This window comes from Zeugodacus cucurbitae, chromosome 6 (genome assembly GCF_028554725.1).
Source record: "Zeugodacus cucurbitae isolate PBARC_wt_2022May chromosome 6, idZeuCucr1.2, whole genome shotgun sequence".
Lineage (NCBI taxonomy): Eukaryota > Metazoa > Arthropoda > Insecta > Diptera > Tephritidae > Zeugodacus > Zeugodacus cucurbitae.
The window spans coordinates 58,519,077-58,545,803 of NC_071671.1; the positions used below are offsets into that span (position 1 = coordinate 58,519,077).

Here is a 26,727-nt window from a genome sequence, read left to right on the forward strand (position 1 = left end):
AAAGCTGCTTTCGACAGCACGAAAAGGAGCTGCCTTTATGCCGCGATGTCTGAATTTGGTATCCCCGCAAAACTAATACGGCTGTGTAAGTTGACGTTGAGCAACACCAAATGCTCCGTCATGATTGGGAAGGACCTCTCTGAGCCGTTCGATTCCAAACGAGGTTTCAGACAAGGTGACGTCTTTAACTTGATGCTGGAAAAAATAATACGAGCTGCAGAGCTAAATAGAAAAGGTACAATCTCCGTCCTGCTTTATACTGCAGAATCTTGGACGATGTCAACATCAGATGAGACGACACTAGGAGTTTTCGAGAGGAAAATTTTGCGCAAGATTTATGGTCCTCAGAACATTGGCAACGGCGAATCCGCAGACGATGGAACGATGAGCTGTACGAGTTATACGACGACATTGACATAGTTCAGCGAATAAAAAGACAGCGGCTACGCTGGCTAGGTCATGTTGTCCGAATGGACGAAAACACTCCAGATCTGAAAGTGTTCGATGCAGTACCCGCCGGAGGAAGCCGAGGAAGGGGAAGACCTCCACTCCGTTGGAGGTACCAGGTGGTGAGCGACCTGGTTACAATTGGGATCTCCAACTGGCGCAGAAGTGCGAAGGAGAGAAAGAAGTGGTGTACTATCGTCGATTCGGCTATAATCGGCTAAACGGTTGCAACGCCAATCACAAATATAACCGTTATACATTAATCCGAATCTTTATTCGAACTTGGATTAATCATTTACAAAATAAATTATATTTATGTGTAGTTTTTACAACGAGCATATTTTACACAAGTCATTGTAGCTTCTTTCGACTTTTTAATCAAGCCCATAGGTAAACTTGAATTGAATAGCTAATTTCAATGGGAAAAGCTTCGAATTGAAAATGCAATTTGTAAGCAATTATGTTAGAATATTTAAATTAAGCTCTTGTATGAGTAGCAATAGAAACACGTGTGTATTTCGAGATTTTTTGGTTTCAGGTGGTGCAGAAAAAAAACAAAAATTAATTACAGAAATTCTTGAAAATTGGAGCACCAGAAACTGTCTCAAACATAAATAATAATTAAATAAATTACAGTGGTGTGAAGTAGTTAGAAGGAGATGAGGTTGTAATTATAATCCATGAACACGTTTCTATACCGAACTGAAAACATATTTATCTGGCTGTATTAACTGAAATTCATACGTACCATATTTACAAATATAAAATATGAATTCTTAAAAAATTACTCACATACGCCGACACGTGTAAAAGTTGCATGCAAACTACATACATATGTACGATATATATTTTATTTTTGGAATTTTCAAATTAGTAACCAGAAATAAATAATACAAATTGAAGGAATTGAAATTTTGGGGAAATATGCGTTAGACAGCAGTAGTGCCTACATATATGCCTAACAACGATTTCAGTATCCAACACATGCAATAATTTAATTTGCACACACTTTATCGGGAAAAAATTCTTAGTATTTTACTATTTTTCTAATATACGCCCTTGCACACATGTTTCGCTTTGGATTTAATTTCCATAAATACATAGGTGCATATTTATATACATATGTTAATCATTTATCTAACTATCTTCCAACTAGTAGTAAATTAGACAATAATTAATTTTTGTTCGAAAATTTGTAAAACTTTCGAAATGCATTATTATCTTGAGAGGAAATTTTGTTGAAGGAGTTATGATACTGAAATTTTTTACAATTAAATATGTGTAAGAAGCTTTGATAAAATTATATTGGGAAGGGTTGCCACTTAAAAAAAAATGCTAAGACTTGACTAGTATACAGAGAACTAATATCCGTATTCTTTTTTGGATTATTCCTTGCAATATGGTTTAAAACGGAAATAATAATAATTAAAGGGTTGCCACCTATTTGAAAATTTTTGAAAATTTGTATAACAAAAACCTTTTAAGTAAAGTATTAATTTTACTGAATTTAAGAAAGATTTAAGAAATTTTAAAAGTTGAAAAAAAAAAATTGGAAAGTGTTGCCACTTGTTTAAAAAACTATAATTATAACTGTACATGTACGTACCAGAGATAAGACTGATTTGAGATTTTTTTTTTTTGATCAGTCAATATAGTCCTGAGTGACTAAACAAAATAAATCACAAGGTTGCCACCTAAAAAAAAAATGATATGTCAATAATGAAAATATGCAAAAATAAATTCAACGATAAAGACTAATAAATAATCTATTGTCTCTTTGGTTGGAATGCAGTAGCAATGCTTAGCGCCTAGAACACGAAGCGTGTCTACACTGTATAACACTATTACCCTGGAGTCACACTGTTTCTAAGCTTTCCATATGTCACTCACTTGCATACATATATACATATCTGCATAAATATGTATATGCACTTATGTAAACTTATGTATGCATCAACACAATTTGAGTAAATTGAAAATGTTAAATACATATTGGTTTTACTCATTCATACTTGTAAGCAAACATTTACTGTACTCAAGTAGCGTGTGGGAAAATAATATTGTTGAGGTTGCGTCAAATACTCGGAATTCAAAGCAGCTTCAAATTTTGTGCACACTTCAGGCAATTCGGTTAAGTATTACCTGGAAATTCAATATGTATGAGGGCATGTCAGTGGTTAAAGTATTTGAAGTAACGCATTTTAAAATAAAATTCTCAAGTAATTTATGTTCTTGTGTATTAGATATATGTATCAAACTTTACTTACCGCAAATTACAATATTTTCCTGCAATAGAAGGAATAATAATACAATTATTGAAACTTTGGCTTAATAGTAATTTTTGGATAGATGAAAAAGAAATATGAGTTTATACAAAAAAATACGAAAGAAAACAGCTACAACCATAATCGGTATTTCTTCTTCTTGAGTATGAATATATGTGGAATTGCGTGTATAATAATATTTTCTAACCACATTTCAACATTATTCACTCTACTGACAAACCTCAAACATTTAACAACTTGCATCCATTGATATAGACACCAGTGCGTATGAGTAACTCAACCAATATTCACAGCATATCAAGGCCTACACAAACGAAACAAAATCTAATATTTTGTCTATGAATCCAATTCGATAGTGATTAATATTTCAACAACTATGTATGGTATGGTGAATTTCGAATCAAACTGAAACAAAAGTTCAATTGTCAAACATTGAATGAAGGCGATAACATTATGTGGCTATACCAGTCCGACACTTTCAAAAAACCGATTTTTTTGTTTTGCTTATTCTATAGTTTATACTTTCAAAAATATGCTGTGAAAGCGGTAAGTTTGTATCTCGAATAGTTTTTGAATGACCGCATTCTAAAGGTTACCAGATTACCACCTTGGTCTCTACATGAGGATGCTCCGGTCTTGAAACTTTCGTTAAGTCGCATCGAGTACTTTCTTTAAAAAAAAATTCACGAGAATCGCCTAATTTTTCATGGGTTACACTGGTGGAACCCCTTAATATTTTTTTTTTTTTCAAAAAGGAAATTTCCCGTTATTTTTGAACACACCTCATGTTGGCTTTTTATTGTTTTGTAAATACTAAAATATTTAACCAAACATCTGCTTGTTTGGCAACAATTAGAATGTTTTGCTAATTATTAGGTCTACAACTATGCGTCCGCCGTTTTGTTTTTTTTTTGAAAATTTAAGGCTTTTTTTGTATAAAAACGGTTACAAAAATGTTATTCAAAATATTAGCCGTCGCTAGCTACCACTTTTGACCAAATTTCGAGAATTCGGCTCAAAAAGTGACATTTTCAGTTGAGAATAAGTTTGGGTTGCAAACAGATCTCTATAAATATTTTGTTGGGTTAATGTTGGCACAAATGTCCTGGATCTATATAAAGCGATTTAATCGATTTAATCGTCCAGTGCTTGACCCTAGAGACATCTATTGGAAAACGGCGGAAGCAAAGTTGTAGACCTAATATTTTAATGACATACACATATTTATTATGTAGAATCCGATTTAAATATATATATCTTATATATAAATATTTGGAAGAATATTTCAATATTCAAACAAAGTGAGATTGAGGTTATGTAAACTGCTACGTACTGCCAAAAGCATAGAAATAATAAAAACTCATGTGAAATATACTAGGAAGTCATCTATTCTATTAATTTCATTAATTTTTATACTCTCGCAACAAAGTTGCTAAAGAGAGTATTATAGTTTTGTTCACATAACGGTTGTTTGTAAGTCATAAAACTAAACGAGTTAGATATAGGGTTATATATATCAAAATGAAATATCAGGGTGACGAGACGAGTCAAAATCCGAATGTCTGTCTGTCCGTCCGTCCGTCTGTCCGTGCAACGGATAACTTGAGTAAAAAATGAGATATCTTAACGAAACTTGGAACACGTATTCCTTGGCACCCTGAGAAGGTTGCTTTCGAAAATGGGCAAAATCGGATCATTGCCACGCCCACAAAATGGCGAAAACCAAAAGCCTATAAAGTCTAAAACTTGGAACATAGGATCGTGGGAGGGGCACATTTGGATGTAATTTTTTTGAAAAAGTGGGCGTGACCCCGCCCACTGTAACTCGCAAAACAATAAAGCTATATAAACCAAACTTTCTGCAGTCGTTTCTTTTGGCCGTTTCCTTATACAGTCAAAAAATGAAAGAAATCGGATAATAACCACGCCCACCTCCCATACAAAGGTTAGGTTAAAAATGACTAAAAGTGGGTTAACTCACTAACGAGAAACCTCAGAAACACTAAATTTTACAAAAGAAATAGCAGAAGAAAGCAGCCCTCAGATTTTTTTACAAAATGAAAAATGGGCGTAGCATCGCCCACTTATGGGTCAAAAACCATATCTCAGGAACTACTCGACAGATTTCAATGAAATTCGGTACATAATACCTTCTTTACACCCTGATGATACATGTGAAAAATGGATGAAATCGGTTCATAACCACGACAACTTCCCATATAACTCAATTGTGAATTCCAACTGATTTCTTCACTAGTATACATAAGGAACCAATGAAGATAGCGGAATAAAACTTTACACAAATAGTGCATATCATCTCTGGCTTCACTTGAGAAAAAATTGTCGAAAACGGACTATAACTTTTCAAGGCCCCAGATATCGAACATGTTGAACTCCGCGTCTAAGGGTAAATTTTAACCGAAAATATGCATAAATCTCTCTGATAATTTAATGTAATTCAGAGGAAATTGTTTTCTTCTAATAGTGTGTCTCTGTTCCAAAAATTATTAAAATCGGGTTATAATATATTCTAGCTCCCTTATACCTAATTATAGGTTTTTCAAAAATTCGTTAGGCTTTAATCTGCATATATGTATTGGTTAATATGAGAGATATCTTTGCGAAATTAAGTGAGTGTATAGTTTTGGATATAGTGCACCTAGCTGGTGAAAATGAATAAAATCGGTTCAGGAATTACCTCAGCCCTCATATCTATATATGACGATTTTCGTTATTCTATTAAACTTTATGCCGAATTAATAGGTAAATTTGTGTGTTATCTTAATAAAATTACATCAATAAATTGCGAGAGTATACCAGTAGAGTTCGGTTGCACCCGAACTTAGCCTTTCCGTACTTGTTAATACATTAAAACACTCATACACACACCCTACAGGGGTATATATTATATGTAAAAATATAAATATTTAAAACTAAAAAATTAATAAAATTTTATATTTTATTTAATAAATCAAATTATAAAATAAAACCACTTGAAATTCCATTAAAAATATAAAATATGCACCAGATTTATTTACTTATCACATTTATGTAAAACAAAGCGTGTCAATTGTAGGAAATTAGCAATGTAATCTGACAGCTAACGGAGTGCACGGAGCGTATGAGTAATATTTTATGAGAAATTAAAGGAAATTGTAAGGAAATAAGTTAAAAATGTGCGCGTTAAATAAACTGAAGTGGAAATTTGTATTCAAGCGGTATGCGAGCTAGAGTGGCTGTCACGCTTAGCTGCCCCACACCGCCGTCAAGTGAAATTTTGATTAGGGTTTGAATTTACTTAGCAGCGTAGGAGTGTATGGGTAAATGCATTACTGAAATGCTGAAAAATGAAATTTGTATTAACGTTCAGCGCGCATTAATGTCAAATTCGTAATTTTATTTGACGCATTGAAAGCTGTTATTAATAATAGGCGGAGTGAAAGGCAACACTCGAATTTCAGGCAATTTTGCACATTTGTTTTCCTTTGCGCTTGCATATAATAGAAGTTAGAAAAAGTTGCTGTTATTGTTGTTGTTTTATAACAACTTTAAATGAATAAAAGCGTATATGTATGTGTCAAGTTTTTTATGAAAAGTAATTGTATATTTTTCAGTGAAATATTAGCCATTTTTGGAAATGAGAAAATTGATGTAATTTCCCGTATGTCAACTTATCAATGATATCGACCACAAATATTGTGCAATGAAATGTATAAAGACAAAAAGAAAAGCATTATAATGACCTTGAATTCCTTGGCAAATTTTATAACCGAGCGCAGTGTGGTGCTGAAGGTTACTTCATCTTTGCTTCTCTCTATGGGCTGTATTGTTATGGAAATGTAAAATAAGAGACGTTCTAAGTTCAAACATAAGCTTAATTAATCTTCTAGATTTATAAGGTTACTAAAAGTTTAAAAATTTCGTAAAAAAAAAATTATCTAACAAATTTTTGGTTAAATCTTACTCATACGCCCTGTTCACTTCTGTATTTAATACTAAGATTTTCTAACAATTACAGCAAAAAATTTGAATTTTACTCTTAAAAACTTGAATTTTATCTATATCTTATTTTGAATACAAAAATTTTATACTTTCAATTTCGAAAAACTCGTTTCCACCCGAATTTAACACTCCCTTACATATCCTTTTTGCTTTATTTATTGTATAAATTTTTTTCCATTTTTCTATTTTCAATGAACCGGCTGTGTTCCGACTTGTAAAACAAGAAAGGCAAACAAAGCGCGAACCCATTTATTTCAATATCAATATCATTTTCGTCCTGGCTTATGGTTTCATAACAGACAATGCCAAATCGAGGGCACACAGCGGAACCCGCACAAATGAGATTGTACGACGCATGACTGCACTGTGGCGTAATTAATCATTTCATCGATAGACAGAAACATGTCAACGCAACCAGACAAAGTTAACCAAAGACAAATCCCCGCCCACAATTCAAATCCAATCTCATTAAATTGACAAGTAGACAAACAAATATACATATACAAACATACATACAATTGTGTGTTGAATTATTTTAACCCAGTTGTAAAGTAAAGCAGGTGTTCAATATGGAACCGGAAGCAGTGATTCTAATACAAAACTAATTTGATCTCAGCAAACTAAATAGTTAAACTGAAATTTATCGAGTTTTTACTCCCTCTGGCTCTTAGGTCTTTCATGTCGGGGTGATAGGTATTGAGGCGTACTGTGAGGTGTTACGATGGAAATGTATGGCATGTAACCATCTTTCTGACATCGAACAATGCGAAAAACCTGTCGCCCGGGAGCCCAGACGCAGGATATGGGTTTATATACTAATTTTAAGACCAGACTAGAAGTGAACTTTTCATCCTGGACCCCAGCTGGGTTAATATTACGGCACCCACTCGGAAAAACCAGAAGCGAACTGTTTGAATAATTAAAGCAAATGGTTCCAAGCAAATGAAATGCGATATCTGATAAGATATGTGTGATATCTGTAAGATAGGTTAGGTTAGGTTAGGTTAAGGGGTAGATCTCCGCAAATGCAGAGAATCTCACTGAGACAGATTCGACTGTCCATTGTGACACCCGGAAAATCTTCTTAAGACACTTATGTTGCGACGAAGCGCTTGGACTGAATAATAAAGTTCTTAAGTCGGCTAATGCCGATTCCAGTCACTTCGCTGGGTTCGCAGAAAATATGTAAGATAACTATGAAGAAAAAGCGCGATATAAAAGATAAGGAAACAGCCGATTTTACCACGGATTGGAACTCAAACATAAAATTATAAGACAACAACAGAATCCTCAGCTTTTCAAGATCTAATGCTGTTGGCTCTGTTGGTTGTAGATTTACATAAATTTTGGGTAAGACTCCGTTTGATTTAAATATTTATTTTTTAAGATTTACATATATTAATATCGCCTTAACTTGTTTGGTGATGATCTTTTTGGATCGAATTTTTGAACGAAAGCCAAAGCTACGTGGAATTTACAAATACTAAACGATAAACGATATCGAGAACTGAAGAGGGAAGCGAGACGCATTTGCAGACGTAAAAAGAAAGAGGCCGAAATGCGTGAGTATGAAAAGCTTGAAAAGCTGGCCGACATGGGTTATGCTCGAAAATTTTATGAAAAGATGAGGCGATTTACAGAAGGTTTCAAGACCGGAGCATTATCATGTAGGGACCGAGGAGGCAATCTGGTAACGGATGTCCAGAACATACTGGGATTATGGAGGGAACACTTCTCCGACCTGCTCAATGGCAGTGAAAGTACAACACCAGGAGATGGCGAACCCGATTCCCCAATCGATGACGATGGAATAGATGTTCCATTACCCGACCATGAAGAAATTCGAATAGCAATTACCCGCCTGAAGAACGACAAAGCGGCGGGGGCCGATGGATTACCGGCCGAGCTATTCAAATACGGCGGCGAAGAACTGATAAGGTGCATGCATCAGCTTCTTTGTAGAATGTGGTCGGAAGAAAGCATGCCTGACGATTGGAATCTTAGTGTGCTCTGCCCAATCCATAAGAACGGAGACCCCACAATCTGCGCCAACTACCGTGGTATAAGTCTCCTCAATATCGCATATAAGGTTTTGTCGAGTGTATTGTGTGAAGGGCTAAAGCCCATCGTCAACAAACTGATTGGACCTTATCACCATGCGCCAAATCTTGGAAAAGACCCGAGAGAGAAGAATCGATACTCACCATCTTTTTATCGATTTTAAAGCTGCCTTCGATAGCACGAAAAGGAGCTGCCTTTATGCCGCGATGTCTGAATTTGGTATCCCTGCAAAACTAATACGGCTATGTAAGCTGACGTTGAGCAATACCAAAAGCTCCGTCATGATCGGGAAGGACCTCTCCGAGCCGTTCGATACCAAACGAGGCTTCAGACAGGGTGACTCACTATCGTGCGACTTCTTCAATCTATTGCTGGAAAAAATAATACGAGCTGCAGAGCTAAATAGAGAGGGTACAATCTTCTACAAGAGTGTACAGCTCCTGGCTGATTGATATTGATATCATCGGAAGCAACAACCGCGCCGTTTGTTCTGCGTTTTCCAGACTAGATAAAGAAGCGAAGCGTATGGGTCTGGTGGTGAATGAGGACAAGACGAAATATCTCCTGTCATCAAACAAACAGTCAGCGCATTCGCGTCTTGGCTCCCACGTCACTGTTGACAATCATAACTTCGAAGTCGTAGATAATTTCGTATACCTGGGAACCAGTATCAACAACACCAACAATGTCAGCCTTGAAATCCAACGCAGAATCACTCTTGCCAACAGGTGCTACTTTGGACTGAGTAGGCAATTGAAAAGTAAAGTCCTCTCTCGACGAACTAAAATCAAACTCTATAAGTTGCTCATTATTCCCGTCCTGATGTATGGCGCTGAAGCGTGGACGATGACAACATCCGATGAGACGACTCTTGGGGTTTTCGAGAGAAAGGTTTTGCGCAAGATTTATGGTCCTCTAAACATTGGCAACGGCGAATACCGCAGACGATGGAACGATGAGCTGTACGATTTATACGACGACATTGACATAGTTCAGCGAATAAAAAGACAGCGGCTACGCTGGCTAGGTCATGTTGTATGGATGGAAGAAAACACTCCAGCCCTGAAAATGTTCGATGCAGTACCCGCTGGAGGAAGCCGCGGAAGAGGACGATCTCCACTCCGGTGGAAAGACCAAGTGCAAAGTGACCTGGCTTCACTTGGTGTTTCCAGTTGGCGCCAAAAAGCAAGATGGAGGAATGAGTGGCGCGCTCTCTAAACGATATCGTCTCAATAGATTGACAGCCTCAGCAGTGAAAATTTTTTCGATATAATATGACAGACTTTGGGAAAATCAAATTCGCTCCCTCGATATTGAGACTTAAATAGATCATGAAAAGACGAAGGCATAGACCGTAGATATTCCCATCGTTATTTAATTTTGTTTGGAATGGCTACAATTTACCATGTACCGTGGGTATACCTAGATTTGCTGTTGGGTTAAGACTTCTATTTAAGTATTTATAATTGTGCGTGTCCTTAAATCGTTTGTGTGCAAATATCCGCACATTTTCATAATTGTTGACGTAAATCACGCAATGAATTCCAATTACATTATAATGAGAATTTATCTGGCTATTGAAAAGTATGTAAAAATATCAATTTTGACTTTCGAAAACGAAAAGGCGTCGAAATTAATTGGAAAAGCAATTATTTCTAATTTTGCAATAATAAGCAAAGGAAAAAGAGACACCAACACATACATAAAATATGAAAATGGAAAGTTTTGTTGCTTTGGAAAAATTTTTGGAATCAATCAAAAAAATGCAAACGCTGCGAAAGCTTTAGAAATTAGTTGTGAAAACGGCCTATTATACGTATGCAAATAACAGCAATTCCAAGAAATGCATTTGTGTAAGATTTATCGAGAAATGCAATTCAAAATTGCCTCAAAAACATTTATTCAAGCTAATAAACGACAATAATAGGTTTAAATGGCTTTATCGCGACATTTGTGTCGCAACAAAGACATATTTTTTTGCTTTGAGAAACATGGGTGAGAGTGTATATATGTGTATGTGTGTTTTGATAAAATCTTCACACGCTATTTACGCTGAGCGGCTAAGAAGTCTTTTTTTTCACTGGAATTGCAATCGAGGTCCGCCTGAACTGCCGCACATAAATCCAAGCACCACTGCCTTACAATAGAAAATAAGGCTGTAGGAGTGTAGGAATGGTGTTTATGTGCGTAAGTCAGTGCGTGACGGTGTCAACTTTAAATAAAACATTTGCTAAAATGAAATTGTATAGATTCACATGGCAATTACCTTTAATGGCTAGACATAAGCGCATTTTCTATGATTTCCCACACAATAAATAGGTTTGTGTGTGTGTGGGTGCGCGTATTAAGATTTGTGTTTGTGAAAGAATTTCATTTGAAACTTGACTGCGTTTGGATTAAAAAAGAATCTTTTATTTATAAGTCATTTATTTGAATTGTGGCTGGTCACAAGGTGAGTATAAATGCTCACATTCGTAAGCTATAGGTGAAAGTGCAAAGCTGCAGACGCAGTATGAAATAGAATTGGTGAGGTAGAAGTAGAATTCATCATATTATATCTTATTATATCTCAACAAGAAAAGGCACCTAGAGCAAGGCCCTTTCAGGGCTACTAAAAGAGTCAAAAAATTCACAATTTATTTTGAGAGTAATTAAAGAAAGAGTAAGGAAAAATAAGCTTGAGAAGCTGGCAGACAGAGGTAATGCTCGAAAATTTTACGAAAAAATGAAGCGACTTAACGAAGGTTTCAAGACCGGAGCATCCTCATGTAGAGACCAAGATGGTAATCTGGTAACCGATATCCAGGGCATACTGGAATTATGGAGGGAACACTTGTCCGACCTGCTGAATGGCGGTGAAAGTACAACACCAGGAGATGGCGAACCCGATTCCCCAATCGATGACGATGGAATAGATATTCCATTACCCGACCATGAAGAAATTCGAATTCGAGCAATTACCCGCCTGAAGAACAACTAAGCGGCGGGGGCCGATGGATTACCGGCTGAGCTATTCAAATACGGCGTCGAAGAACTGATAAGGTGCATGCATCAGCATCTTTGCAAAATATGGTCGGAAGAAAGCATACCCGACGATTGGAATCTCAGTGTGCTCTGCCCAATCCGTAAAAAGGGAGATCCCACAAACTGCGCCAATTACCGTGGGATAAGCCTCCTAAATATCGCCTATAAGGTTCTATCAAGCGTACTGTGTGAAAGACTTAAGCCCACCGTCAACAAACTGATTGGACCTTATCAGTGTGGCTTTATACCCGGAAAATCCACCATGGACCAGATATTCACCATACGCCAAATCTTGGAGAAGACCCGTGAAAATAGGATCGACACACACCACCTTTTTGTCGATTTTAAAGCTGCTTTCGACAGCACGAAAAGGAGCTGCCGTTATGCCGCGATGTTTGAATTTGGTATCCCCGAAAAACTAATACAGCTGTGTAAGTTGACGTTGAGCAACACCAAAAGCTCCGTCATGATTGGGAAGGACCTCTCCGAGCCGTTCGATACCAAACGAGGTTTCAGACAAGGTGACTCACTATCGTGCGACTTCTTTAACTCTCCACCTGGTCTTTCCAACGGTGTGGAGACCTTCCCCTTCTTCGGCATCCTCCGGCGGGTACTGCATCGAACACTTTCGTAGCTGAAGTGTTTTCGTCCATTCGAACAACATGTCCTAGCCAGTAGCCGCTGTTTTTTTTTTGCCACTGTTCAGAGGACCATACATTTTGCGCAAATTTTTCTCTCGAAAACTCCTAGTGTCGTCTCATCGAATGCTCCATGCTTCTGCACCATAAAGCAGAATGGGAATGATAAGCGATTTGTAGAGTTTGATTTTGGTTCGTCTCGTAAAGTCCTCTTACTTTTCAATTGCCTACTCAGTCCAAAGTAGTACCTGTTGGCAAGAGTGATTCTGCGTTGGATTTCAAGGCTGACATTGTTATTGCTGTTAATGCTGGTTCCCAGTTAGACGAAATTATCTACAACTCCAAAGTTATTACTGTCAACTGAGACGTGGGAGCCAAGACGCGAATGCGCTGACTGTTTGTTTGATGACAGGAGATATTTCGTCTTGTCCTCATTCACCTCCAAACCCATTTATTAAATATATAGTTGAGTTTATAAACCAGTGATACAAAATGGCGGCTCTTAAGGCGAAAATCAGATTTTTAAAAGGGGTCTCTAAAGCGATAGTAATTATAGGAACTCTTGTTTTCAAAAAAAAAAAGACGAGATATTTATCTACATAAGATTTGCAAGTCAAGTTCGCACGTTTTTTAGCTTTTTTTTTGTAAAATGGCGGACTCTTAAGGCAATTTTTTTAATGGAAACCAGTAAATTGGCAAAAAAGTTTCAAAATTTATTCAATAATAATGCCATGAAACAACAGTTGAAATTTCAGTAATAAACCTGATAATATCCCAGAACCATTCTCTTTTGTCTCGATAAAAAAACGCTTTTAAAGTTATTGGTGCTTCCAATGCGTACGTGCAGCAAATTATATTGAAATTTTGTAAAGACACGTAAAGCCAAATGCAAGTAAATCTCCAACAAAATTCGTGCAAACCACATTTAAATTTGCATTGGTCAATTTAATTAAATTCTAATTGTAATCATTATTTGTCGCTTATAAAACAACTCGCATGTTGAACTATTTGCTTGCGTGTTTTGCAGCTACTCGTATTAATTCCAAGCTTTTGGCTCTTAACTCTTGGCGTACAATCCTTACTGCTGTTATCACTCGGCCATGACCTTGCTTACCTAATCTGCTAGAGCATTAAGTACTTCTAACGCAAATGACACTAACTCTCTTAATGTTCTTCAGCATCCAGCAGGTTCTTTCGAGGATTCCTATTCAGTTCTTTGTCATTAAATTCGTTCATTATAAAAAATCCAAAAATGCATTTTAGCGTAAACCATTTGTAGCGAGCTGCATTCTCTAATGCATTTTTAAGTGCGCTTCGTGTGAACTGGTCATTTCTATGCATAATTCAACGCTACAAATACAAATAGACTTAATCTTAATGTATATTCTCGGTAATGAATTATAAGGAAGAAATTTTAAAAGTGGAATTTTCCAGAATTATCTATCAGTGTTTGAGAGCATTACATATATCGTATTAAGGGGTTAGACCAGTATACGAGTTTCAAAAAATAGATGATAGTGATGTCATTAGAAGCAACAAAAGCGTCGTTAGTTCCAGCTTTGAAAGTGTTCGATGCAGTACCCGTCGGTGGAAACAGAGGAAGGGGAAGGCCTCCACTCCGTTGGAAAGACAAGGTGGAGAGCGACCTGGTTGCACTTGGCATTTCCAACTGGCGTCGAATTGCGAGGGAGAGAAAAGAATGGCGCGCTATTATAGATTCGGCTATAACCGGATAAACGGTACCTATGGCCATTACACACATACAAAGTACCCTTTAGAGTCCATTTAGTGAAATAGTACATACATATAAATCCTTTTTAATGCAATTTATTGCTAATTTTTTAAACAATTTTTTTTTATAAAATAGTACGAGTTCCTTCTGACACAGTCTCTTCTTGACAAAAGTGATTCTGATGGTCGGCCCAATAGCCGTGATTTTGCATAAAATTATCCATTATAACACATGAAAAAGAGAAATTGGAATCCGCTTTTTTCTTCCAAAATAAATATTTTCAAAATTAAGTACTTTTTAGAGTTCCGTGGAATACGGAAAAAGTTTGTGTTAAATTCATATTTAGGTATGTCGTTTTGAGGGAGGAAGACTTTTTATTTAAACTAAATTTAAATTTAATAAAATTAAAAGTTTAAATTTTCAGACTGAATTTTGGGCATGAGTTGTAAAAATAGCTAATATTTTATTTTATTTTTTGAATATACCATTTTCTGTTTGGATAACTCGAATACCATCAAATACTCAAATATAAAATTTCAGAATATATTTACATTATATGATCCAACTAAATTTAGAAAAAAATTAAAAACAAATAATAGAAATCACAGAAAATCCTCTATGCGCCCACTTGTTCAAACAGGCAACACTGAAATCACTTCAAATTCTATCGAGTTACCGAAAACAATTTCTCTTCATCAGCAAAGAGAATGACTGGCGCAAGCTAATGACCGAACGGCTGCCAGCTGTGTAAGGTGCAACAAAGTCCAGCAATGTAACGGTATATAGTGGCAAGGGGCGCACATTCACCCACACAAACGAGTATATTGGAAAATTCAAGTCAGCAACACATTTGTGGTCTACCAAAGAAAAACAACAAAAAACACCGCGATGTGAAGAATATCAGTTTTGGCAAACCTAGAGGCTTGGCTTAAGCGCACTTCTTTGGAAAACAGTCATTCATCCAACTCTCACAACATTGAAAGGATAGGGGAAGGTGATGCCGGTGTGATGCCACCAGCGTTTTTATGCCACTTCATGTACGCACGTTCAATGGTAAATGGATTAAAAATTGAAATCACGTTTTTCCCTTATCATGCCGAGCGTGCATAAAATCATTTACCTTTTTCCCTCGGACGTAACTGGCAGCTGCAGTGGTTGTTGGTTGACGAAATGGAAAAAATTCGGTATTCCCTTTTTCTTCAATCAATTACTTCTCAGCTTTCACGAAGGCGCTCCTGAAAGTCAAGTAATTTTTTTGTGGATTTTTTTGCCTCAATCTTCATTCACTTGCCTAATGGTTCGGTCAAACGTTTAATGGTGCATGAAAAAGTATGTACATATGTATGTATGTATGTATGTACAGTTGAAAGTGTAAATATACTAAAATATGAAAGCACCTACTTACATACATACGCATGCATATAAACAGATAATATTGCGATAAAATGTGCAGTGGAAGTACGTATAAATAATATAAAATTTAGCTGGAAATGGTGCTGTCAACAATTTGCTTTTTTTATATGCGGTCATTAAGGCAATTTCCACCTGTCATTTCTATTTTATTCTGCTACCACTCTCATGGGTCAATACAAGCCATACATGCGAGCAAACATTCATACATACATATTGTACATAAATATCATATAAACATACCTATCTCTGTATCTGCTCCTACTCTGTTTGAAAACTGCCAGTCCTTTTATATGAATTAGTTTATTATACAATTGTCGGCTATCTACAAACATACATTTGTATATAAATTGTATGTTTGTGCTTTGGCTTTTCACATTCATTCATTTCAATGATTCTTTGGTTTAGTCTTGGGATGAGCTTTTAGAATGCGGAAATGGATTTACTCAAACTTAATGCTTTGTTTATACTTGCAAATCACAAGGGATTATTGGGAAAGCAGAACGCAGAGGATGTACAATTTAAGTGAGTTCCAACTCAACAGATTGAAATTTAAATAAGTGAAATAGGTTTTAAGTAATTTAAAAATTTGCGGTTGGACGGAACTTTCAGAAAATCCGTATCCGTAAATTTGTTATTTACTTGTTAACTACAACAGCAAACCATAATTGAATCTGCATCACTCAAAGGAAACCGGATTTACTTTTACATCCGGCTATTACCGACCGTCAATATTTTATGTTGCTACAACAACAAGCATACTATTACTTTACTAAAGTCTCTCGACAGACAAAATTTTGTATTTCTCGCATATAACAAGTTACACCAAGCCACTAACTAATTTTTGAGGCACAATTTAGTATATTGCGCATTTACATATACATATATTTGTACGTTAAAACATTTATTTGTATTTTAAATCTTAATATTACTCGGCATTGAACAATATACATACATTTTACACTCTTCCACTATAAACATTAAAAGCAATAACATTTCAACACAAACATATTTAAACACAATTTTTAACACAACATTTTTTCATTTAAATTTATTAATAATTGCAAACACTTCACTTTCATTTTGACACTTTTGTTTTGTTTTTCAATTCACCTTTCAAAGTTTCATTTGCAGCAGCACCGTTACATATTTGACGTACATATTGTTTACATTAAGCGTGGGCGTTCATGTTTGTTGGTGAATTATACCTGCTGAAATTTTAATTAAATTTTGCAACTATTATTTCTGTTACATATCTGAAATATGTGAATTGCATAACTATTATATATATGTGTTATATAATATAATAAATGACAGACACACAAAAAATGAAATTTACGCAATTTTTTATTGAAAATTTTAAAATATATAATCATACGGTCATTATAAGCGCTTATTATATAAAAATACACACATTTATATTTTTTTTATAATATAACTATGCACTTAAATCTGGCTGTGGCTACAGCATGCTGTGTTATTACATCTCTTGCACACACGTAAAGTTTCTTTACTCAAAGTATGTATGTATGTAAATCGCTTAAAACCCCATATATACTTGCTATCAAAAAGTAAATTTGAAACTTGCAGTTAGCTTCAAATAAATTATTTAATGAGCGTAGTGTTTTTATTTTATTTTCTTTTTGCTTTTCTTTTACTTATTCTATTTTATTTTTAAGGAAAAGTAGTTTTTTCACAACTTCATGATATACTAGAACTGTGTATACTTACAACGCCATACTTAAAAGTAGGTTTTTTTATTTTTTTTTTTTACAAAATTTTGATTTGCAATAACCATTAATGCTAGAAATTGTGTTATAAACAAATAAATGTTTTATTTTAAATAATATATTTTTTGTTTTAATTTGCAAACGTAAAATATTTATTTTAACATAGTAAAATAGAACTGAGAAATCAAGAATAAATTTTAATTTAACCAAATATTTTTTTGTAACAAAACTTTATTTGCTTAGACTGTAATGGTGAGTTTAAAATGTTTATCCGACATTTTGTCATTTGTATTTTCAAAAAATAAGCTAACACTGAACTACAAACATACATATGCATGTAGATATGAAGTGAAATTGTCAAACGGCTTGTACATGTACTCAGCACATAGCCATTGTGAAAGATGTGCACGTTGAATTAGTAATTTGTACACAAATTTCTCTATTTTGAGCCCACTGTGCGACAAAAGTATGGATGATCAATTTAAATGAACTCACTGCAACGTTGATGGAACTGAAGTGATTGGCATGACACTTATCTAATTGGAATAGATAACACCGCATGCATTTAATCGGAAAAGCTATCACTCCAGTATGTGGTGGTGAGTGGTGCAACCGATTTGAATAAGTCCTTGCCAACGGTATAACTTTCCACATCCTGCCGCAATTTCAGCGGTCGTTCTTGTCCCGGACAACGACCCTCTTTGTGTTTTTCCAAACGCACTTCGGACACAAACTTCCGCTTACACTTTTCACACTGATATAGCACACCCTGCTCGTCGTGTTCGTCTACTAAGTGACGACGCAACTCTGCTTTACTGGACGCGGTATATTCGCATTTGTGGCACTCGAATCCAGACGGTTCTTCATTATGTTTTTGCACATGCTTACGGTAAGCACCCTGTATTTTAAACATTTGTCCACATACTTCACATTTAAGCGGTTCGCGATGTGCATGCGCCTTCTTGTGTAATATTAATGATAATTTACGTGTAAATACTTGTTCACATTCGTCACAAGGATATTCTGTTGGTTTTTCTTCTTGCTCATCGGACGGCGGTGTGCCCTTGATTTTACGTTTCTTTACTTGTGGTTTAGCATACTCTTCGTCACTGCTTTCATCCTTAATTAAAGTCGGTGATTGTGGTGGACGTTTTGTTGGCGGACGTCCCATACGTTTCTTCTCTTTGACCTTTGGTGCCGGTGTCGTTGCTGCTGATTTGCGTCTACCTCGTCTACCACCCGTACCACGCGGAGAACGTTTCTTTTTAGTTGTGGTACCGAAATCAGAATCATCCGAATCATCTTCGGCTGTTATGCCCCCATCATCGGAGACTTTAAATTCCACATCGTCATTTGGTTCTTCATCAGAGGGATCAGAGTCCATAGTTGCATCTATGACAACATAACCAGCCGGTCGTCGTACTTTATTCTTGCTGCGTGACAGTTTCTTTCTTAGTTCACGTTCAGTATCTTCACATTGTGTTTTCAATTGTAAAGCAATGTTTACATTATCCAAGCAAATATTACAAATAAATTGTGGCATAAAATCTTTTGGGGCAATTGAAACAGTCGGGCATATATTCATCAATTTATCAGCTATCGTTACTTTATTGATGATTTTAAAGAGGCTGACAAGCTCTTCCTTGCTTGTACAGACGCGGCATTGGTTTTCGTCAACATGGTTTTCCATTTTAGCAGCTTCGCGCGCCGTACTTGTTGGCTGCTCACCATCGTCTACATAGTCTTCTTCTTTTTCAGTGAGATTTGGATTTTGCTTAACTAAAGCATCTTTGCGCTTTTTGGGCAATTGTGTTGGTTTGTGCAAAACCGGCTTTTGAACTTCCTCTTTCTCCTCGTCCTCGTCTTCTTCACCTTCACCTTCTCCCTCTCCCTCCTCTTCCTCCTCTTCAGCGTCATCTTCGTCTTCTAGTATGTGTTCGATTACTTCACCCTCGTCCTCATCTTCAAGCGCTTCCACATTATCATCTTCTTCTACTTCTGCCGGTCTGCGCGGTTTGCGACCGCGTTTAGCTGGGCTTATCGACTTGTCGGCTACCATTGGGTCGTGCTGTAAATGGGAGGAGTATTAGTATTCTGCAATAAAAATTGTGTATACCATTCACGCGCAACCGTAAAACAATGGCAAAAGGAAGAAATATCGAGGAAACAGCGATTGCAAATTATTGTTGTTCAATTAAATACTTTATTTACAATTGCTGTTTTTTGTATAGTTTAAAAAAGTATTTTGTGAAAGGTATACATTTTTATTCATATTTTTTTTAATTTCCGATATACTAAATATGAATACTTTGCAACCTTTACCTCTTCCAAGTACTCGGCAACTCCTTCGTCCGTTTCGTTTGCACCATTCGTTAATAACACCTCATCGCTGCCGGTATCAATAGCACCACCTTCTTCAACCAATTCACTACTCATTTTCACCACTTTCTTTTTATACACTCTCTCTTCTTTTAACCAAACAATTTCACTGTTTAAGCCACACTTCTTTATGAATGTTTTTCGTTCTTTGTTTTTATTAGATATTTCTAAATTATGTTGTTGTAATAAGTGGTTGTTGTCTTAATGTCAAAATTTTGCCGCCACATGAAGATTTATGAGCAGCGGCAGCCTAGTATGCAATCAGTCAGGTTTAATTAACTATGCTCATGCAATCGGACGATGCATTAAATATATTGAATTCGTTGTTTTTAGTCACTTATTTACTGCAAGTAGCACATTTATTAGAGTAAACAATTGAAAGTTTATATTAGAAAACTTTGTACAAATATCACTAATTTTTTCTACAATGTGCTATTCTGCCGCCACTGCAGCATTTAAACAACAACAACGTTACAATTGGGAAAAAAATTCTATCCACCACAGCGTTCACAATAATGTGGATTTCTTAAAAAATTTAATATATTTATATACTTTAACACTTGAACTTTACACGCAAAGCAGTTTTATATATTTCTATGTTGGATAACAAGCAAAATTTATGCAAAAAAAAATCTTACACTTTCTCGTGTCTACACTGAATGCGATACGGCCATCTTGAAAAATGTACAAGCAAAAATCGAAATAGATTTTTGCATTGCTTCCATTGTGAATGATCAATAATCACTCGTCAGTGCGTTAGGTGGTGTGAGTGCGAGTGAGCACGCACATTTGGCGAGCGCACAAATGTCAGTTGGAGGGCGTTTGTATATGCGTGAAAGAGATGTCACGACGTGTTTGTGAATTTTGCTTTTTCGGCTGCTTCGTAAAATGCACAGTCAGCCAGAGTTGCCGTGTTTCGTAGAAATAAATGGGAATGTGCAATACAAATGTCATTGAATGCAGGTATATACGCTACCCTGCCAGCTAGGCCTAACCACTTTCCCCTCATGTTTCTTCAATTACTAACACCAACGCACACGTTTGGGTTATTTTGTTTTTGTATTCGTACGTGTGAGGGGAATAGTGGTTAAAAATCTCACAAGCAGCTATGCTGGCCTATGGCAAACTCACCATTTTTTTACCACTTTTGTGGGTTTAAAAAACTTCGGTTTAACCAGCTTTTTCACCACCTTTGGCTGGCAGGGTATGTATGAAAAATTGTGCAGATACTCTTATACATACATATATATGTACATGTGAGAATATATTAGGCAAATATGAACCAGTCTGAAAGTAGTTGCAATTTCATAGAAGTAGTCGTTTGTGTAAAATGTACTAAAGGCAATTGCAAAAATGTATTTATTTATATTGAATTTTGGCAAATGTGGTAGAGAGCCATATGTTAGATATATATTTTATTTGTATGTTACAGCAAAGCACTTCCGAAAGCATGTCGTATATACATATGTATCTGCATATATTAGTTTAGATATTAATAAATATATACATATGTATGTTATTACATGTCGGTTTATTAGCATATATATTTACCTTCCGTATCAATATTTGGTAATATGATTCAATAAAATTTATTACCGCGAACATATTGTATTTATTTCTTGAATAATAAACAATAGCTAACTTAATAAAATGTTTATTAATGTTTATTGTGGGGAAAATTTATGGAAGTGGATTTTACGCGTTTCGGTATATTAATCTTATTCGGGTTTTTTCAGCAATTAAAAAAAAAATGAAAATAAAAATAAATTTTATATCTTATTAAAAGTATGAAATTTACATTATTGTAGTAAAATACACTTTTTCTTTATTTGCTTAAAGAAAAAAGTATGAAAAAATATTAACTGCAATAAAAATCAATTACAGTAGTTTTCCGATATAAGGAATATTCATTTTAACGAAAACCGCTTATAACGAACAAGCAAATTTGTTACATTGAGTACCTTAAATAACGTCCAACATGAACCAGAATAAAAATAAAACTTGAAAAAATTCAAAAGAAATGTGTAAATTGAAAATATGTTGAATTTTACAAATAAACTTAAAATTATTGATCAGCATCAAATAAGTGTCAGAATTGGACCATTTTGGAAGAACTTATTGGATTTTAATTGTTTTGTTATGGGTTTTAATTTTTTTAACAAATAATTAATAAAACACTTTATTGAACTGCAATTTACGGATATTTAACTCATTTTTATTGAAAAACGAACCTCTAACTGAGTTCTCGAATTAACGAAAAATTCGATGTAACGAACAGGCCTGACAATTCATGGGTTTGTTATTAAAAATTAATTAGTTAAAAATTTAAATTTCACAGTTACGGTTGAACTCGAACTTCTATAGCTCATAGTTATCCATAACCAAGAGTTTGGAATTGGCAATAAAAGTCAAATTTCATACAAATTACATAACATGAAGTGTTATTGTGGATTATGGTGATTCGAGTTAGGGAAGTTCAACTGTATTTTTACTTACATACATATGTGTGTATTATTATTAATTCTAATTGTAAACAATAAAAATAATCAAATATGGGAGTATAATAACAATTTATTTTACCTAGTGCCTAATTGTGTTTTACTTATTTTTCGTCTTTAAATTTTTCTAATTCAAATTTTTAGTTTGAATTTGAGTCTAAAACTAAGAAGTTTATTTTAATTTTAATTTTAATTTTAATTTTAATTTTAATTTTAATTTTAATTTTAATTTTAATTTTAATTTTAATTTTAATTTTAATTTTAATTTTAATTTTAATTTTAATTTTAATTTTAATTTTAATTTTGATTTTAATTTTAATTTTAATTTTAATTTTAATTAACAGCCTCAACTCGATGAAGTGTAATGCAGGAAAGTTGTGAAAGGCTTCTCAACTGTAGTACACGGCGTATACGTAACACTCAACGAGTAAAAATTATATGAAGGTGTTGATGAGTTGGCTTATTCTACGGCATGGTAATCAGGCTAATGACAAGCCAAAGTACACCCATTCATATACATATATATTTATGTGTATGCATGTAAGCAAGTGCTAATTAATTTAATTGCTACAGCAAATATAATCTTTAATTTTTATTACACTCATGTGGATGAGCAAACAGTGAGGAAGAATTAAGACATAGGCAGGTGCGCGATTGTCTACACGTCTACAGCCTCCTAGCTACATACATACTGACATGTACCTCGCATAAAATATTCATTGTCTTCATCTGTGTGTGTGTGTGTGTGTGTGTGTGTGTGTGCTACTATAAAGGTATAACGTTTTGTTCTCTTTTATTAAGCCACAAATGCGCACCGCAGACATTTATACCGGCGATAAGGAGCATAAAAGCTGCCGTGTGTTTTCATAACGGGACTTATGAGTGCATGTATGATTATATAGTCTGCTTTAAGTCTACGGTTTAGCTGGTTGGCCTCATACGGCATGCTTACATGTGCCGCGTTGAGATTTAGTATATACTAATAAGGGACATTACAGGGTCAAAGTTACCAAACAATTAGCAAGAGAAAGGTATGCAATAACAAAAATGGCATATCTTAAAAATATATACAGCTTTATATTCAATAAGTGAATACATGTGTGTTTGTTCGAATAATGGTAGACATTAGGGTGGTATTACTTATTTTTTAATTTTATTTTCAATTATTCATTTTTTTGAAAAATTTTAAAGGATAAAAAATGAAAAAAAAATGTTCATAATTTTTTTCTTTTAATTTTTTTATATAAAAAATTTTTTAATATAAATTCCAAACTATTTGTTTCAAATTTTTTTTTTTTTTAACCAAATTTCATTTATAGAAAGATTTCGACGAAATTAAAATTATAAAAAATTAAAAACAATTTTTCATCATTTTTTTTCTTTTAAATTTTTCATATAATTTTTTTTTTTTGAATATAAATTTCAAACTGTTTAAAATGTAAAGTTATATGCTCAATCGACTTTATTTTTCAATAAAAAACTTTTGTGTTAAATAAAAAAAATTGACCACCCTAATAGGAAACCAAACTACAAATGAAAACAGAATTCACACACGAGCTTGTTTAAGCGAACGAATGCCTTGTATCAACCTTTAAATATTTTTGACTTTTACGCCACGCGTGTCGTAGGAGTTAAGCGTGCAACAAGCGCTGCCACATTCAATTTGTGTTTGTTGTTTTGCTTTTTATTTTATTTTTTTTTATTTCGCTTATTTCGTGCACATACTTAGTTTTTGACATTTCCACGTCAAGCTGTCAAGTCAGACAGGCGCAAGCAAGGTCACTCTGCCACCTATGCGTTATTTTTAAGGAAAGCTGTCTTAATTTCGCATATTTTCCGCTAATGAATTGCTCACATTAACGTTTGGCAACGCATTATTATTTAAGATATTCTCTGTGTGGCTGCGCGTTTTTTAGGATAAGTAGCAGACGGTTATGAAATATTTAATTTAGCGATAAATGCGAGAATGAGAAATGAATTTCGAATATGATGAATTTGGAATTTTAAATCGTTTGCTCTTAATTTCAAATTGAAATTTATAATGTTAGAATTCGTATTTTTAATTTGAATTTGATGTTCGAAATTCAGAATTCGATATTCGAAACTCAGAATTCGAAATTTTTAATTCAATATTTGCAATTCATGATTCGGTATTCCAAATTCAAAATTCGATATTCGAAATTCAATATTCGATATTCAAAATTCGATATTCGAAATTCAATATTCGATATTCAAAATTCGATTTTCGAAAATTACTATTCGATATTCATAATTTAAACAATGAATTTCACATGAATACAATTGCTATTCATGAGTTTTTCCAAATTTTTTTACATTGTAAAGCGAAATAAAATCGAATTTTTTACGCTCTATTGTTAAGTGAGCTCTAGAACGTATATTTAAATAGCATGTCAGTAGAAATGAAACTCAAATATTTAACATCCTTTTCCACTTAAATAACTTTTAAATATTTTTTTAAGAATAACTGCATTCTATAACGAATTTCGAACATACATATTTTCAAACGTGAAGATGTAAACATGTTTAGACGTTTGTCTTCGCACATCCTTTTCACTTTAATGCTCGCGGACAGCTGCAAGGTCGTAACATTATACAAGTGTTTGCTAGGCAAACACAAAAGTGGTAGTAAATGCCACTTTCAGAACAAAAGGTACATAAATCAATTTACAAATGATGCCCGTGGAGCTTCTGCTTCGTGTTTAATGGTTCACACCATATGGATAACTCCATTGTGTATAGGCAAATGGTTAACTACATATATATACTTAGTTATCTATGTGTGTGAGTAGGTAGCACAACATGTAGCAAATTTCCATCTGTGAGTGTGTATAAGATTGACACTTTGGGTTACTTTGAAAGAACAGGTGTCTTGAATGTTTACATTTTAGGAAAATTGGCAATTTTAAAGTTATTTGGAGTGCTCTTCAAGAAAAGCTGGCACATTTCGCTTAAAATTTAGTGTAACAGAATTTAATTTTGTTTAGTTGTATTCAAAATTAATTAAAATTAATTTAAGTTTTATTAATTTTATCGAATTAATTTTAATTAAATTTGTTTTAATTTAGACTAAATTGAATTCAATTTAATGTAAATAATTTAATTTAATTTATACTGAATAAATTCTATTAAATTAATGCCAACTGAATCAATTTTATTAATTTAATATATATAATTAAATTTAAATTGGTTTAATTGAATAAATAAATAAATTAAATTAATTTTTACTAATTTAGTTTCGCTTAATTCAATTTTAATCAATCCATACTAATTTCATTTCATTTGATATGACCTAATTTAATTGGATTAAGGATAAATATATATTAATTTATTTTAACATAACTTAATGTAATTTGAAAGCGTTTTTTAATGAGATTATAATTTATTTAATTTTAATTTTAATTTTAATTTTAATTTTAATTTTAATTTTAATTTTAATTTTAATTTTAATTTTAATTTTATTTTTAATTTTAATTTTACTTTTAATTTTAATTTTAATTTTAATTTTAATTTTAATTTTAATTTTAATTTTAATTTTAATTTTAATTTTAATTTTAATTTTAATTTTAATTTTAATTTTAATTTTAATTTTAATTTTAATTTTAATTTTAATTTTAATTTTAATTTCAATTTTAATTTTCAATTTTAATTTTAATTTTAATTTTAATTTTAATTTTAATTTAAGTTCAATTTTAATTTTAATTTTAATTTTAATTTCATTTAATTTTAATTTTAATTTTAATTTTAATTTTAATTTTAATTTTAATTTTAATTTTAATTTTAATTTTAATTTTAATTTTAATTTTAATTTTAATTTTAATTTTAATTTTAATTTTAATTTTAATTTCAATTTTAATTTTAATTTTAATTTTAATTTTAATTTTAATTTCAATTTCAATTTCAATTTTAATTTCAATTTTAATTTCAATTTTAATTTTAATTTTAATTTTAATTTTAATTTTAATTTTAATTTTAATTTTAATTTTAATTTTAATTTTAATTTTAATTTTAATTTTAATTTTAATTTTAATTTTAATTTTAATTTTAATTTTAATTTTAATTTTAATTTTAATTTTAATTTTAATTTTAATTTTAATTTTAATTTTAATTTTAATTTAAGTTCAATTTTAATTTTAATTTTAATTTTAATTTTAATTTTAATTTTAATTTTAATTTTAATTTTAATTTTAATTTTATTTTTAATTTTAATTTTACTTTTAATTTTAATTTTAATTTTAATTTTAATTTTAATTTTAATTTTAATTTTAATTTTAATTTTAATTTCAATTTTAATTTTAATTTTAATTTTAATTTTAATTTTAATTTTAATTTTAATTTTAATTTTAATTTTAATTTTAATTTTAATTTTAATTTTAATTTTAATTTTAATTTTAATTTTAATTTTAATTTTAATTTTAATTTTAATTTTAATTTTAATTTCAATTTTAATTTTAATTTTAATTTTAATTTTAATTTTAATTTCAATTTCAATTTCAATTTTAA

At 32.8% G+C, this 26,727-nt stretch overlaps 2 protein-coding genes across 16 annotated transcripts in view; both read right to left on the reverse strand.

Moving 5' to 3' along the window:
* Positions 1–26,727, reverse strand: part of LOC105218914 (G-protein coupled receptor dmsr-1) — a 463,512-nt gene that overhangs the window by 55,793 nt on the left and 380,992 nt on the right. For 13 of the 14 annotated variants that reach the window (XM_054234674.1, XM_054234670.1, XM_054234668.1 and 10 more), the window contains one exon: positions 2,715–2,733. The gene's annotated coding sequence lies outside the window, so the exon portion shown is untranslated. Of the gene's footprint in view, positions 1–2,714; positions 2,734–16,241; positions 16,548–26,727 lie in introns of those variants that run through there. The other variant, XM_054234675.1, reaches the window with a different exon arrangement.
* LOC105218917 (zinc finger and SCAN domain-containing protein 21) lies at positions 16,929–20,399 on the reverse strand. Of its 2 annotated transcripts, none has more exons than XM_011194789.3 (2): positions 19,646–20,399; positions 16,929–19,397 (listed from the first exon to the last, which is right to left on the reverse strand). In XM_011194789.3, the coding sequence occupies exons 1-2, from the start codon at positions 19,763–19,765 to the stop codon at positions 17,895–17,897; spliced, it is 1,623 nt and encodes a 540-aa protein (XP_011193091.2). In that variant the 5' UTR covers positions 19,766–20,399; the 3' UTR covers positions 16,929–17,894. The 2 variants fall into 2 exon arrangements, with proteins under 2 accessions (XP_011193091.2, XP_011193092.2); XM_011194790.3 differs by having other exon boundaries at positions 19,652–20,398.

What these genes read in the sequence shown, in the direction of transcription:
- LOC105218917 (XM_011194789.3), bottom strand. Translation starts at nt 19,765, where the DNA reads ATGAGTAGTGAATTGGTTGAAGAAGGTGGTGCTATTGATACCGGCAGC. An exon ending in AGTACTTGGAAGAGGTAAAG is followed by an intron (nt 19,398 to 19,645) that starts GTTGCAAAGTAT and finishes TCCCATTTACAG; the next exon opens with CACGACCCAATGGTAGCCGA.